The 13404-nt window shown below is 44.0% G+C and overlaps 1 protein-coding gene across 1 annotated transcript in view; it reads left to right on the top strand.

Moving 5' to 3' along the window:
- Nucleotides 1-2735: 2735 nt before the first annotated feature.
- Nucleotides 2736-13404, top strand: part of eea1 (early endosome antigen 1) — a 34366-nt gene continuing 23697 nt past the window's right edge. Inside the window, exons 1-11 of the mRNA XM_080842513.1 lie at nucleotides 2736-2865; nucleotides 5159-5236; nucleotides 5468-5580; nucleotides 5672-5726; nucleotides 5884-5949; nucleotides 6114-6144; nucleotides 6337-6441; nucleotides 8406-8527; nucleotides 8624-8779; nucleotides 10723-10839; nucleotides 12736-13074. Coding sequence (XP_080698639.1) covers nucleotides 2842-2865; nucleotides 5159-5236; nucleotides 5468-5580; nucleotides 5672-5726; nucleotides 5884-5949; nucleotides 6114-6144; nucleotides 6337-6441; nucleotides 8406-8527; nucleotides 8624-8779; nucleotides 10723-10839; nucleotides 12736-13074 — 1206 coding nt within the window. The 5' untranslated portion in view covers nucleotides 2736-2841. The remainder of the gene's footprint in view (nucleotides 2866-5158; nucleotides 5237-5467; nucleotides 5581-5671; nucleotides 5727-5883; nucleotides 5950-6113; nucleotides 6145-6336; nucleotides 6442-8405; nucleotides 8528-8623; nucleotides 8780-10722; nucleotides 10840-12735; nucleotides 13075-13404) is intronic.

Here is a 13404-nt window from a genome sequence, read left to right as displayed (position 1 = left end):
AGCAACTCCAGCAATAAACCCTTCGCAACCAGTTACTTGTGAAGGGCCTGAATTTGGCCGAAACACAATAAATAGGGGAAAAGTTGATACAATTCTATTGAACTTGACAAACAGCAAGGCCAAGGATATACACTGCCTGGACACTGCTTTCTTAAAGCTACATAAAGAGTCTGTCATTTCACCACTAACTACAATAATAAACAGATCTATAAATGAAGGCATCTTTCCCAGTATTTTTAAAACAGCTATAGTAACTCCAGTCCATAAATCTGGTGATGCTCAGACGGTCAGTAACTATCCCCCCATCAGTATACTCCCAGCAGCCTCAAAGGTCATGGAAAAGGCAGTGGCGGAACAACTCATTGCCCATGTTGAATCCAAGCTCTTACATCCTTTGCAGTTTCGATTCAAGAAAAAACATTCCACTGAGATGGCCTGCTGCTACTTCCTTGAGGACATTAGAACCAACTGTCTTTCTAGACCTGTGCAAGGTCTTTGACACTGTCAATCATAACAAATGGCTTCTTAAACTTGGTAATGATAATCTTTCATTACACACCCAAAATGGATCAAATCATACCTTAGTGGCTGTCACCAGTGTGTTTGTGTAAACAATACACTTTCCCCATTTAACCCTTCCAGCACTGAGGTGCCACGTGGGGCAGTTGGTTGTATTCTTATTAATAGAATTTAATATCTCCGCGGGTTTTTGTCTTACAAACATAAAACTAACACCCACAGCAACCTTGAACCTTTTACTTTTTAAATATATACAGTTTGAAACTAAAGTATAAATAATCACTTTGTAAGGAGAATATAACTTGTGCCTTGCACATTTCAGCCTCTGAGTGAGGTTTTGACCCTCCCATTAGCAAATTCATATGATAAGGGGATGGTAATTCAGTGATCACCATTGGTTCATGATGTGTCAAGAAAACCTGTAGGGGGTAGTGGGCCACAAAGACTTTCCAGGGCTATAACCTCATGGCCATTGTCTTTGACGAGGTGTCCCAGAATGTTGACACCTTTCTCATTAATATGCATAGTGGTCTAAGTGAAGAAAAGTGTCACTTTCTATATAACTTATAATGAGTATAGAAACCACACACATTTTCTGAATGCTAAACTCACATATGTGGAGCAAACACCTATGTTTACAAGGTTCAGAGTAAAAAAGAAAACTTCCAAAATATTAACAATGTGTTTTTGTATAAAGTCTGAGCACCTCTAAAACTAGATTTCATTTTAGTGTCTTTAGATTTAATTTTAATAAAAAAAACTTGTTTTACTGCATTCCTTTCACTTTAATTTATTTTTTGCTGAGGTGTTCTAGAATATAATCATAAATGCCACTTTGGCCTCATGGTTTTTAACAAAAGCAATGCAAAAAGTTGCTCTCTGGTTACAAAACTCATGCCACACCTGAAAACCTAGAAAAAACTAACCATGTTTTTCACCAACAGGGACATAGGCTACTGAAGGATTGCCCCAATGTCTCAGTAAATGGGCAAACAATCGAGAATGTGGATGTATTCAAGTACTTGGGTGTTACCCTTGACCCAACTCTTAGCTTTAAAAAAAAAAAAACATGACACTGAAATTTAACCTAGCTAACTTCAGATACATAAGGAATTCACTCACAGTTGAGGCTTCTAGTATGTATCTAAATGCTATGATTATACCACATCTTTTATATTGTATTACAAGCTGGTCTCAAATCCACAGTTAAAAAAACACTTGAATCCTTACACAAAAGTGCCCTCAAAATCCATGATAAAAAGCCACGTCGCTACCATCACTGTCAGATACAAAAAAAATATGAAATTTTAAACTCAAATGTCTGCTTACTTTTTAAAATTATTCATAATGCTGGAGCTCCCCCCTTGAAAAAATATGTACTCTTTGTTCTGAGAAGTTAACACGACCAACAGGGTCTGTAACAAGGGGTGAGGGTAGTGTACCCCAACGCGAAACGATATTTGGAAAGTCTTAATTTTTCTGTATTGCAATAACTCAATTGAACACTCTGCCAACAGAAATAATTTCATGTAGAAGTCCCCACACCTTCTCACATCTTGCCAAGCGGTGGCTACTGTCAGGACAGGAGTGTTCACATTTATGAATTGTTTTGTAATTGTACTTGTTATTATCATGTTTGTATATATAATTCCATCAACCTGCCCAGGGACTACAGATGGAAAATAGCAATCTGCTAAAACCTGCCATAATGCATTTTATCTTGTCGTTCACGATTAATGTTTTATTGTGTACTGTCCCTGTTTGAAAAAATAAATTACAATTACAAGAACAGCGCAAGAGAACATGAACTTTACTCTTTCTAACCTACTCTATGTGCTATAACGTTATGCCCTTTCAAAGCGTCATATTTATTTCTATACAGAAGCCTATGAAATAATCTGATATGGTGCAAAACCGTTTATCTTCAATATGTTTATTTCCCCTCAACTAATAACATAATACATTATATTACGTCGTGTCCTCCAAAACCTTACCCCGTTAAGCTATTTTTTGCTACGACGCAAAAACATTGTAATTTAATGTAACATATCAGGAAAACTGTTTCACCTTGACAGCTATGATCAGTAGCCTAATTGTGAGGTTCATCAAATAGTTGATTTTTTATTTTTACCAATTTGTAGATCTTGAACAGCGCCCAAATTATGCCCCACCCACCTCACAACAAGCCCCCGCCTACCAGTGCTGCTGAGGCTGTCGCGAGCGGTCTGGTCAGGTGTTTTTTTGGAAAACGAACATTAGTAAAAGTTTTATCAAAGCTACGTGGTATTTTTCATTTTTGGTTAATAAAGACACAACAACATCATGCTCAGACGGATATTACAAATGGTAAGTCTTCTGCGTTTAGTCGACTGTGGCTGTCTTAAGTGTTTTGGGTCATGCAGTGTTTGGATTCATTCGGTCTCCTTTAGCAGGCCCAACGTTACCCTTCCTCGTCTTCACATATTCAGAGTTTACCGTTGGCTTTAGAACGATAATGATCATGTAGACTCATGCACCATAACCATAAGGTAAAACAAGAGGGTCCACGAATGTAGCATCTTTTTTAAAATCCTGACACAAAGGGCAAGTGATAGAAATTTGGATTGCTGTGGTTGAATTGGACCTACTGCCCATCTAATGTTAACGGGTGGGTGGGACGTTAGCGTATAACGTTAGCTATTTAGCTAGCTGGCTAGGTAGCGTCTCTGGTAGGACGTCAAGGCGCTACTGTAAGCAACAAAAACTACCTAGCTGCTAGCTGGCTAATCTTCTGACGTTGCCGCACACTACAACCAGATTGTCAGTCTATTTTTCAGTGTCCTGTGCTTATGATGAGGAAGACCTCGTGACTGCATTTCAACATTTACTTTGGCCCGGTAGTTCAAGAGCAACCAACGGTTGTTAGCGTCATGGAATGAATTACGGTCTACGGGATGTCTAACGTTAAACAGCTACTTTGCAAGTTATGGTTGGTCAGAGAAAACACTTACAAAAGCCACAAGGAATACGTATTTATAAGTCTATACGGACTGTTTAGCAGTTCACGTAAAGCTTTCAGCCTAAGTGTCTCTTGCAGTGGCGAAACTCTCCTGCTACTTGTTAGCTAGTTATCTATACCTGGTTAGACACGGCTACCCCTAGCTGATATGCTAACCAGCTAGTTATCCTGGCTTGCTATGCAAAGTGTCAACAGAAGTAAGCCACCTTTATGGACCCAGACAAATCTCTGGGCAATGCTATCACTAACAACACGTTCATTAAGACCAGTGTGGAAAACGACAGCGATGACCCTCTGTGAAAAAAAGCTCTTATAACTCTAGACTCCTCCTCCCCACTGTCCAGACACAACCAAGGTGCGAGTTCCATAGTAACTTTCAACATCAATAAAGACGTCAGAATGGCTGTCTTATTGACTTCCCCTCTGAAAAATGACCGTAGCCGATTTTGGGGGGGGGGGGGGGGTTTGATAAGGAAACAATTAATTTAAACACAATGAGAGGAGTTTTAGATGTCATGTGCCTCAGAATTGTCCTCTGGTAAAACAGCTGATAAAGTAGGTTACCTCATGCAGTGGTAGTAAGTCATTTTAAATGGATGGAGCACACTCACCAGTCACCAGTGAATAATGACTATGAAATGTCCATCCAGAAAAATCTGCTAAGAACTCGGAGTGATTGTTTGTTGCCTTAAAGTAATGACTGATCTCCTTTATTTTTGTTCTTTTTTCAGTTATTTCAGTTATTTCATTTCATTGATTAGTCTTTCAATGTTCGCATAACTGAAAATCAGCCTGTCAACCAAATCTGTGCTTTTGGTTGTCAAGGTCATAGTTGTTGCATTATACCACCATAGGTTCCATGTGTCCTCAGATAACCCTGGGTGACGGCCATACCTAGTGCAAACCCAAGGCCATACCTCGTATGCCAGACTCCCCATGCCCTTTCCCCTGTCACCGAGGAAGTCATGCAAAGGAGAGTTTCTCATTCCCATGGCAGTAATGGGATTGTTGGGATTGTGAACTTACCTTAGGCATTTACTACAGAGTCCATTGGACATAGTAAAAGTAAAGGCCAATATTCTTCTCCTTTCTGTTGCTGAGTGTTTGGAATCATACATGAGAGTGATTGAGTGAGAGAGAGAAGAGTGAATATTCTCTGCTAGCCCATTTCAGTCTTAACTTGGCAGGCCCCTCAGCCCTCATTAGCACACCAGCCCCACAGAGCATAGCGCCCGAGAACCACTGGGCATGTGTGATCTAAACCGACATGTCTGTCAAACCCCTTCCCTCTTTCTGTATCGTTTGCTCCCACTTTCTCTTCTCTATTCTCTATCCCCTCTCCTAAACTTGAAGCGAATAACAATTGCTCTGCCAGCATGAATTAGACTACTTTATTGTGACCAGAAACTAGAACAAGGGTGCAGTCATTGTGAAGTTAAAGTAAAAATTGTGTTACAAGTATACATTTTATAAAAGTCTAGTGTACACAAACAAATTGTCCGGAATCTCAAGTGCATTGAACCCTGATCTATTCACGCAATAATTGGATGTAGTTTGAATGGAAAGTGGTGTGTTGTCTTGGTTTGTTATTTAGTTCTTGCCTGTAAAGTTGAATGTCCTGTCTCTCCTCCCTCTCTCCAGACTCCTGGCAAGGGAGGCTCTCAGAGCTCCGAGTCAGAGCCTCCCTCTGGAGATCTGAACAGTGAGCAGACGTCTGAGGTGAGCTGCCCTCTGACCCCTCAAGCAGTTCTCATATGACGCTATGTCATCATATCTGAGACAGGCATAAGCCTAGCCTCAAGCCTCAGAATGAAGCCTAGCTAGCATATTTTTCCTCAAAAGCAGAACTCTGTATTTGTGGCTCAATCCTGTTGCAGTTGTGTAGTGATGTAGGCTAGGCGATGTGTTATTGTGGCCCTCCATATGAAACAGTCAAGGTGTGCTTTGCAGGGTTTTATATGCCCTCAGTGCATGAAGTCCCATAACTCAGCAGAGGAGCTGTTCAAGCACTATGAGGTGTATCACGAGTCTGCAGACCAGCCCTCGCCCTGGGCCTCTGGAAGGTAAGAAGCCTTTCTACAAGCATGGCAATATGTGCTCTCCTCATGGTTCTTCACAAGGGATCTCTATATAAAGGCTGTTCTCGTCACTCAGGGAGGACATTGGCATGCTCAGAACGGAAGTACAGGACCTGCAAGCCTCACTGAAGGTGAGCCATGACTCCAAGCCTCCTGTGTGGCTCCTATCTTGTGGCCCATGTGGCAGACCCACTCTTTGCCTACCTGGCTGATGCATCGGATGCAGGGCTTTATGTTCGTCCCCAACAGTGGGTTAATGTCATTTGTGTGTTTGTTGTGGTTTCTCAGGAAGAGCGTTGGTTCTCTGGAGAGCTGAAGAAGGAGCTAGACAAAGTTCAAGGGCAGCTGAAGCAAGTAATTCCTTTCAGATGACTTTTGTTGACTGTTGTCTGTTTCCCTGTGAATATGAACTGTAAATGCCTTAGAGGTCTGTTCTGTGTGTTTTTGGAGAAGGAGGTCAAGTTACAAAATCCTGGCTGGAGTTAACCTTGTTTTACCCACTGTCTCTTGCTCCGCAGAATGATGGCCCAGCAGGTTCAGAGGATTCAGGTTGGTACAAATATCTTCTTCCTCTCAGTCAGAGAGTGGGCCTGTGTGTGTGTGTGTGTGTGTTTATGTTGAGTCAGTGAAATGCTGCCGCTGGTGTAGATCAAGCGGATGTTTTATTGCATTTTTAATGTGGTGTTGTTAGGCTTGAAAGCTGAAACCATTACAAAGGGAAAATATGTTTACTGTGCGTAGTTCTCGAGAAGAAGCTCAACGAGGTAGAGACGGAGAAGTTCAACATCAAACAGATGAAGGACCTGTTTGAACAGAAAGCTGCACAGCTGGCCACAGAGATAGTTGGTAAGTGTGCCACTGGTCAAGAATGGAAATTCCCAGAGTGGCCATTCTTATCGGCAAAGCATGATTACGGCCACATGTTCTTATTTCAGCCAAGCTGCATCACACCTTACTGTATTCCCTGATGCTATGGACCTCAGGTTTTTAGGGAAGTGATTAGTTGTATCTGGTGGGATACTGATTGGTTGGGTTGAAAGTCTGCAGTTTCACTGGCCCTGCAGATAAAGAAATGCCGACCCCAATCAAAGATCTCTTTGAAGCCCATTACGCAATCATTGGTATTTTTTGCTACAGCGCTCCCCCTTAGGTCATATGCACACGAAGTCTAGGGCCTCCGAATCGGATTTACTTTTCACACCAATCGAATCTTTTAATTTCGCAAATACGGAGGCTGGCAACGAGAGATTTGCGTAAATACGGAGCCACCAGATTGTGTTGAACGGGCTGTAGTACATACCTCACGCCTGTGGGTGGCGCTTTACACAACTGAAAAAACGTGAAAAACCTAGAAGAAGAGTCTAAAAAGCATGAGGATAAACACATTACACAAGACATTCAAGCTCCAATTAACAACATTACATTATGATGGTTAATAAAATCAGTGGTTAGACTAAAGGATATGCGAAAATGAATAATTTTTTCTATTGATAATAAAGAGTTTGGAACAGTACAACATGACATATCTGTCATCCCATTTCCCATGATGCTTTGCTCCGTCCATTTTACATACATTTATGAATAAAAAAGCAAATTAAATCGCTGGCCAATTTATATTTGTGGTCATGAAAGTTATGTTACGTCTGAATAAGAAGAATTAGATAAAGATAGGTGGCTAGTCAAAAATCAGAAGACTGGGTTAATGTTAGTGAATTCGAGGCCCACCACGAGTGAGATTTTGAGGGAGAACAAGTTGTATATATAGTGGTTGGAGATCGCGAAGTGATCATGTGGGGCAATGACGTCATCATGTTGCGTGAAACTGTGCAGACGAACACCAGCCCCCGTACCGATTCAAATCTACTCACTTTCTACCCCAGACTTCGATCGTTGCGGAAACCGTGTGTGGATAGAGAGTGTTCGTCTTTATGATAGGGCTATCCTATTATGAACAGATCGGATGCAAACAAACTAGACTTCTTGTGCACGACGCTTTAGGTTGTGGAGTGTAGCTCACTTTTACATTTCTACACTGCAGTGAGTAGAAATCTCGCTTCGAGATCCCCTAATGGACAGTGTACACCTGTATTTGCTGACATGCAGGATATGGAACCGGCAAAGACAACGGCAGAAGCCAAAGAAACATGTAGACTGATATCACAAGATTTTACACAAATATGACTCTGCATAGTTTAATTTATTGTGAGATGAAGGCTAACATAACCAAAGAAAAACAAAAACAATGTTTTCAACCCATATACATTGTTTTCAAAGTGTTTCAATATCGAGTATGTGTAATCTCATAAAATGTCTTTGGCGACATGCTTAATATGCATTGGACAGTTTAATTTATTACATAAGGTTGCAATCTAAAATGTTTTTTTGGCATAAGATTGATGAAGACTGTTCAAACTTTTTGACGTGAATGATAGCCTGAGACGGGACTGAGGTTGTTGACAGTTGGAATCTTTAAGCCATGGATGACATCAATAAGGGTACAGTCTACGTCACATTTTTTCATAGATAACATTGGCAGGGATGTTTATGATCGAAGAACTAGTGGGACGACTACTTTCCTATAACAGCCAAACGTCAAGCAACAGCTAATAAGATATTACTGACTAGTCCAGCAGAAAAAAGCTTGCATCCTTTAGTAACTTTTAGCTCCGGCAACGAGTAAAAGCCAGTCCGAGACTGTCTCTTCTTCGGTTTCCCTCTCTATTTCTCTTACTAGCCTTCGACAATGTCTTCCTTGGATTTTTCGCTTGGGTGTGTGACTATTAGACTCTGTTGCCTATCTCTCCTCTCAGACATCAAGTCGCGTTATGATGAAGAGAAGAGCTTACGTGAGGCGTCTGACCAGCGTGTGTCCGGCCTGACCCAGGAGCTGCAGATAGAGAGGCAGGAGAAGGACAAACTCAACGCTGAGCTGGTAGGCCATAGACACACTCACCACACCAGGTGCCAGTTTCCATGTCATGTGACCCCATCCCCATGGTGCTGTGACCTGTGACCTGACTGTGTGCAGCTGCAGAGGCCGGGGCAGGAGGACGTGGAGGTGCTGAAGAAGGAGCTGGTTCAGGTGCAGACGCTGATGGACAACATGACACGCGAGCGGGAGGACCAGGCAGAGCGCCTGAAGAGCCAATATGACGAGCTCCTCGCCAATCACACTACCTCAGAGGTAGGGACCGCCAACCACTGATTGGAACCGCCTCCCCTCCCCTCCCTCTCCTTTTCCCCTTTACCCCCAACCCCCCAAACCAGCATGTTAAAAATTCATCAACAAAAACTTAATCTGGACTTTTTATAGGACAAAGAGTAGTAAGCCAAATAATATATTGTCATAAGTAGCATCTCAAAGGTCAGTCTTGATGTAGGCAGATCATCAGCCTCATCAGTTTATTGCTCTGTTTACATTTCTGATTCATTCAGTCAGAATAAGATTTTGGGCAAGGCTGCCCTGTGTGTGTGTGTTGGATAAGCTACTTCAGACTTTGACCTCAGATGGATAAACGGTCATTTTGCGTGTTGGTTGTTGTGCCCCAGTGACAGGTTGCCTTTATGACCGATACCTGAGGTTAGACATTAACCCTGGGCCGCCCTCAGCCTTCCCCGCCCTGATACTGTAAGCAGCCTGAGTTCACTGTTGGCCTCTTCCTTCTCAATGTGAGGGGGCACAGGAACACCCAAACTGGATGTAGAGCAATAGCACTTGTATGCTTGTGTGGATGGAGAGCATCTATTCTATATGGTTCTTTAACTTTGACCTGTTATCTGAAATAAATCTGCAGCAGGAGCTTCCAAAATGAATGCCGTCTCTCCAGCAGACATGAACCTCTCATAGAATCCCTGCCTGGCTGCTAATTTGTTCCTAGCATTCGTTTCTGAATAATTCAGATATAATTTCTGCATTATTGAAAACCACATGACCTCGGGGTGGAGAAGTACAAGTCATCATTAAGGAAGCTTCCTCCCCCATGCTTAATCATTCTCTTATGGCTCTTGCTCACCACTGCACCTGCCCAGTTCCTCATCAATGCATGCAAAAGCCGGTGTGCAGCTCTGTCGAAAAGGGCCAGGTAATGATTAAATCTGGTGGGCAGACCTAGTGATTATTCACATAGATGACCCTGAACAATCAAGACTTTACAGGGATGGGCCTTGATTGATTTCAAATATTTGCGTCAGTTCCACCTGTTACGTGTTACACAGGTCACAAAACGCGCACTCAGCCTAAAACCAAAAACATCCAGAAAGATCTTCAGAATGTGGGGTCGACTTAATTCAAGATCCAAAGCTATGTCTAGAATACTAAGCTACGTGCTCCTGTGTTGCACCTGTATTCCATGTCTGTCCCAGTTTTCCCAAAGGCATAGCAGTGTTAAGATCATCACAGTGATGAATACTGTTCCAATGGAACAGTACAGCACTACAGTGCCTTATGAAAATGGGAATTTCCGATTTGTCCTGCTTTTCCAAGCACTTTTCCTGTTTGTGCACTACCCTGTGGTAAATAACCTCTAGTGCTTCATGTGTGTTTTACTTACCTGTGTGCTTACTTGTGTGTCTTTCTCCTCTCCTTCACTTCTACTCTCCTCCACCCCTCACCTCCCTCTGTCTGCTCTCTCTGCTCTGGAGATCTGTAAACTGGAGGTAAAGCTCTTTATCTCCACCTATTCTCCCACACCCCTCACACCCTGTCAAAGTGTCAGCATTTAGGGATGATGGATAATGAAACACAGATAAAAACTGCCGTATAAAATTGAAGTCACTGGAAGCTCTTAAAAAAATGGTTGGTGTGTCCAGCAATTATTTGTAGACATCCTGTAAAGGCACTTTTAGTTCACAATTGAAAACATTCAGATAACTTATTGTCAGGGTCTGAGCTGGTGTAACAGAGAAATATCAAAATATGGAGTGGAGTGTTCACACTGCCCTCTTCTGCCTGTTTGTTTAATCTAAATCTGCTATCACTGTGTCTGTTGTGGGTTTGGCGCTAAATGTGAAGGAACATTCAATGTGATGTCAACTGCATGTGTTGTTGTTGTTGTCGTTGTCCATGTTTGACTTTGTAAATGTAGCTTGAGGTTGTCTGAATCTTGCATCTGTATGTGCGTGCTACAGAAAACCATCTCACAGCTGAAGGCTGAACTGGAGAAGGGGCCCCAGGAGGCTGCAGTATACACTCAACAGATTCATGAGCTTCAGAGCAATCTCAACAACCTACAGCAACAGAATCAGGTAACACACCCATATACTTTCACAGATATACACAGTACCTGGGCAATGAGCAGAAGTCTATATCAGCAGAACACAGACAGGTGAATACATTGACACACCATTGCAAAGGTAGTTGCAGTAATCTGCAGCAGCAGAATCTAGAAACGGACACACACACACACACACACACACACACACACACTTTCATCAGAGTGCTCACAATGACCGGCAAGCTGAGAGAACACAAATCTTTACCCCCTCCACACTACATAGGACCCCGATTCAGACCCCGATCCAGACCCATTACCAAACAGGACCTCCCAAATCCCCCCTGAGACCCTCTAATCCCCCTCCACATTGAGGTTTACTGTACATGTGTTTACGAGAGCCTGGGCTGCATATGCAGGAATGGGCCAGCACATTTTATAGGCCTCTGGCCTCTGCCTGTGCCTCCCCCCCCCCCCCCCCCCCCCACGCCCCCATCAAAGGCTTCTGTTGTCAGCAGGCCATGTGTTTCTCCCCACCATCAAAAGTGTGTTGACAAAACTCCAGCTCCTCTCTATTATTAAAGTGGCGGGGGGTAATGGTCCTGGACGACCAGCCCTGTGTCATTCAGACTGAAATACGAGCACAGGTAACAGACTTACCCATCAGCCACCCCTGAGCTCTGTGTGTGTGTGTGTGTGTGTGTGTGTGTGTGTGTGTGTGTGTTCAGTGGGGGGATTAAACTGTCAGGTCCAAGCAGAGTGATGCCAGCAGGAAAATGCCCGGGCACTGTTTGTTAAGAGGGGTGCTTGGGGATTAGGAGTTGGATCTGCCCCACCGCTGCCATCAGCGCCTGTTCCGTCACAGCAGCCCGTACAGATTAACGGAGGGAGGATTGATTGATGGGTGAAAAGGAGGGGAGATTGATGGTCATTGTTTATCAGGAGGTCTGTGGCGGGGGAGGGAGGGAGGGAGGGGGGGGGAAGCGGTTGGATGTGCAGTTGGGAAGGTGATGGAAGGATGAATTCAGGTGATGTGGAACCGAGTATAGTAACAGAGAGCAGGAGCTAGAGCTTAGGTGTTGGGTGAAATAGGGCATGTCTGAATCAGGCTTGTGAGTCACACAAGAGAGAAGGCCAGAGGTGAGAGGGGAGGGGAGATTGAGGGAGTGAGTGTAAGTGTGTGTGAGCGTGAGTGAGTGAGTTGCCTTCGTATGAAAGGTTCTCAGCTGTCGCCTGGGCATGTGCTCCATGGAGGACAGCCTGCGAGTTGCCTACAGTCCCTGTCACCCCCTCCGGTTAGTGGTCGAGTTGTTATCAGTCCTGTTCTTTATAGCTGCTTGGGGGCACAGGGGTATTGTAGTCACACACACACACACACACACACACACACTCTTGGCATTCAAGTGCCTCTTCCAAGTATTTTGAAGCACTGCCTTTGAAGTGTCAGCAGGCATCATCTCAGGGACTGGAGGTCTGAAGGGTGATTGCAGTTTGTTTAAAATGGAACTGTCCCCAATCCAAGGAACTGTCCTGGTAGTTAACAGGAGAACCTAAGAGGACGTGAAGTTTGTTCAGTTCACTCAGTCCTCTTCTACATTACATATGGCATCTCATTTGACTGGGTTATCCAATCAGATGTGGGCATCAGAGGAAACTTTCATGGGCAACTGCTCTATATCTCAGTTAGGGTGTCTGTTCTCAAACAGCACGAGTAAAAGAGGACGTGGGATTTGCTATACTCTTGTGCTTTGTGAACCCCAGGAATGCACTGATAATACTGATGAGAACCTATGTATGCACTGTAATGTAAGTCGCTTTGGATAAAAGCATTGGCTAAATACTAAAACATGTTCTTGTACATGGTACTATGTCCCTTATTATGTACCCCAGAGTACCCTGTTCTCCTCACCCTGCTGCCTCCCTCTCCCAGAACTTGTCGGAGCGACTGAGCAGGCGTGAGCGCGAGAGCCAACAGCTGGAGGAGCACGTGTCCGAGGGCCAGGCCTCGCTGCGGGCCCTGCAGGCCAAGCTGCAGCAGCGGGATCTGGAGGCACAGGAGGCCCAGGCGCGGGCCGCCCAGGCAGAGGCTTCTCTGGGCAGGGCCCAGGCCGAGCTAGGGGAGCGCGGGGAGGAGGTGGCGCGGCTGAAGAGGGAGACCAACCAGCTGGAACTCCATCAGCAGGAGCTGAAGGCCGAGAGGAAGCAGCTCCTGCAGCAGCGTGAGGAGAAGGACAACCAGGGTCAGCAGCAGCATAGCGAGATCGGCCAGGTGAGACACACACACACACACACACACACACACACACACACACACATACACACACACACCAGTACACACATATACACACACACACAGATCCTAGAAGAACATAACAGAATTTAAGAATTTTATGTTGGATTACAAGACGTGTCAAAATGTATATCCCTTGGTGCACATATGTGTCATCAGCAGAAGATGGTTCCTTCCTCCAGCTGTTTAACAACATGCTTCTAGAGCAGAAGAGCGTAATGTAGTCCAGCCAGGTTCTAAGCTGGAAGGTGTTTAGAGTGGCATTTCATTTGGGGCCCTAACAGAGATATGCCATATGCCTGCCTGCCT

The sequence above is a fragment of the Sprattus sprattus genome (assembly GCF_963457725.1).
Source record: "Sprattus sprattus genome assembly, chromosome: 7".
Taxonomy (NCBI): domain Eukaryota; kingdom Metazoa; phylum Chordata; class Actinopteri; order Clupeiformes; family Clupeidae; genus Sprattus; species Sprattus sprattus.
The sequence above is the reverse complement of the archived record's forward strand: the minus strand, read 5'-3'. Positions and strand labels throughout refer to the sequence as shown.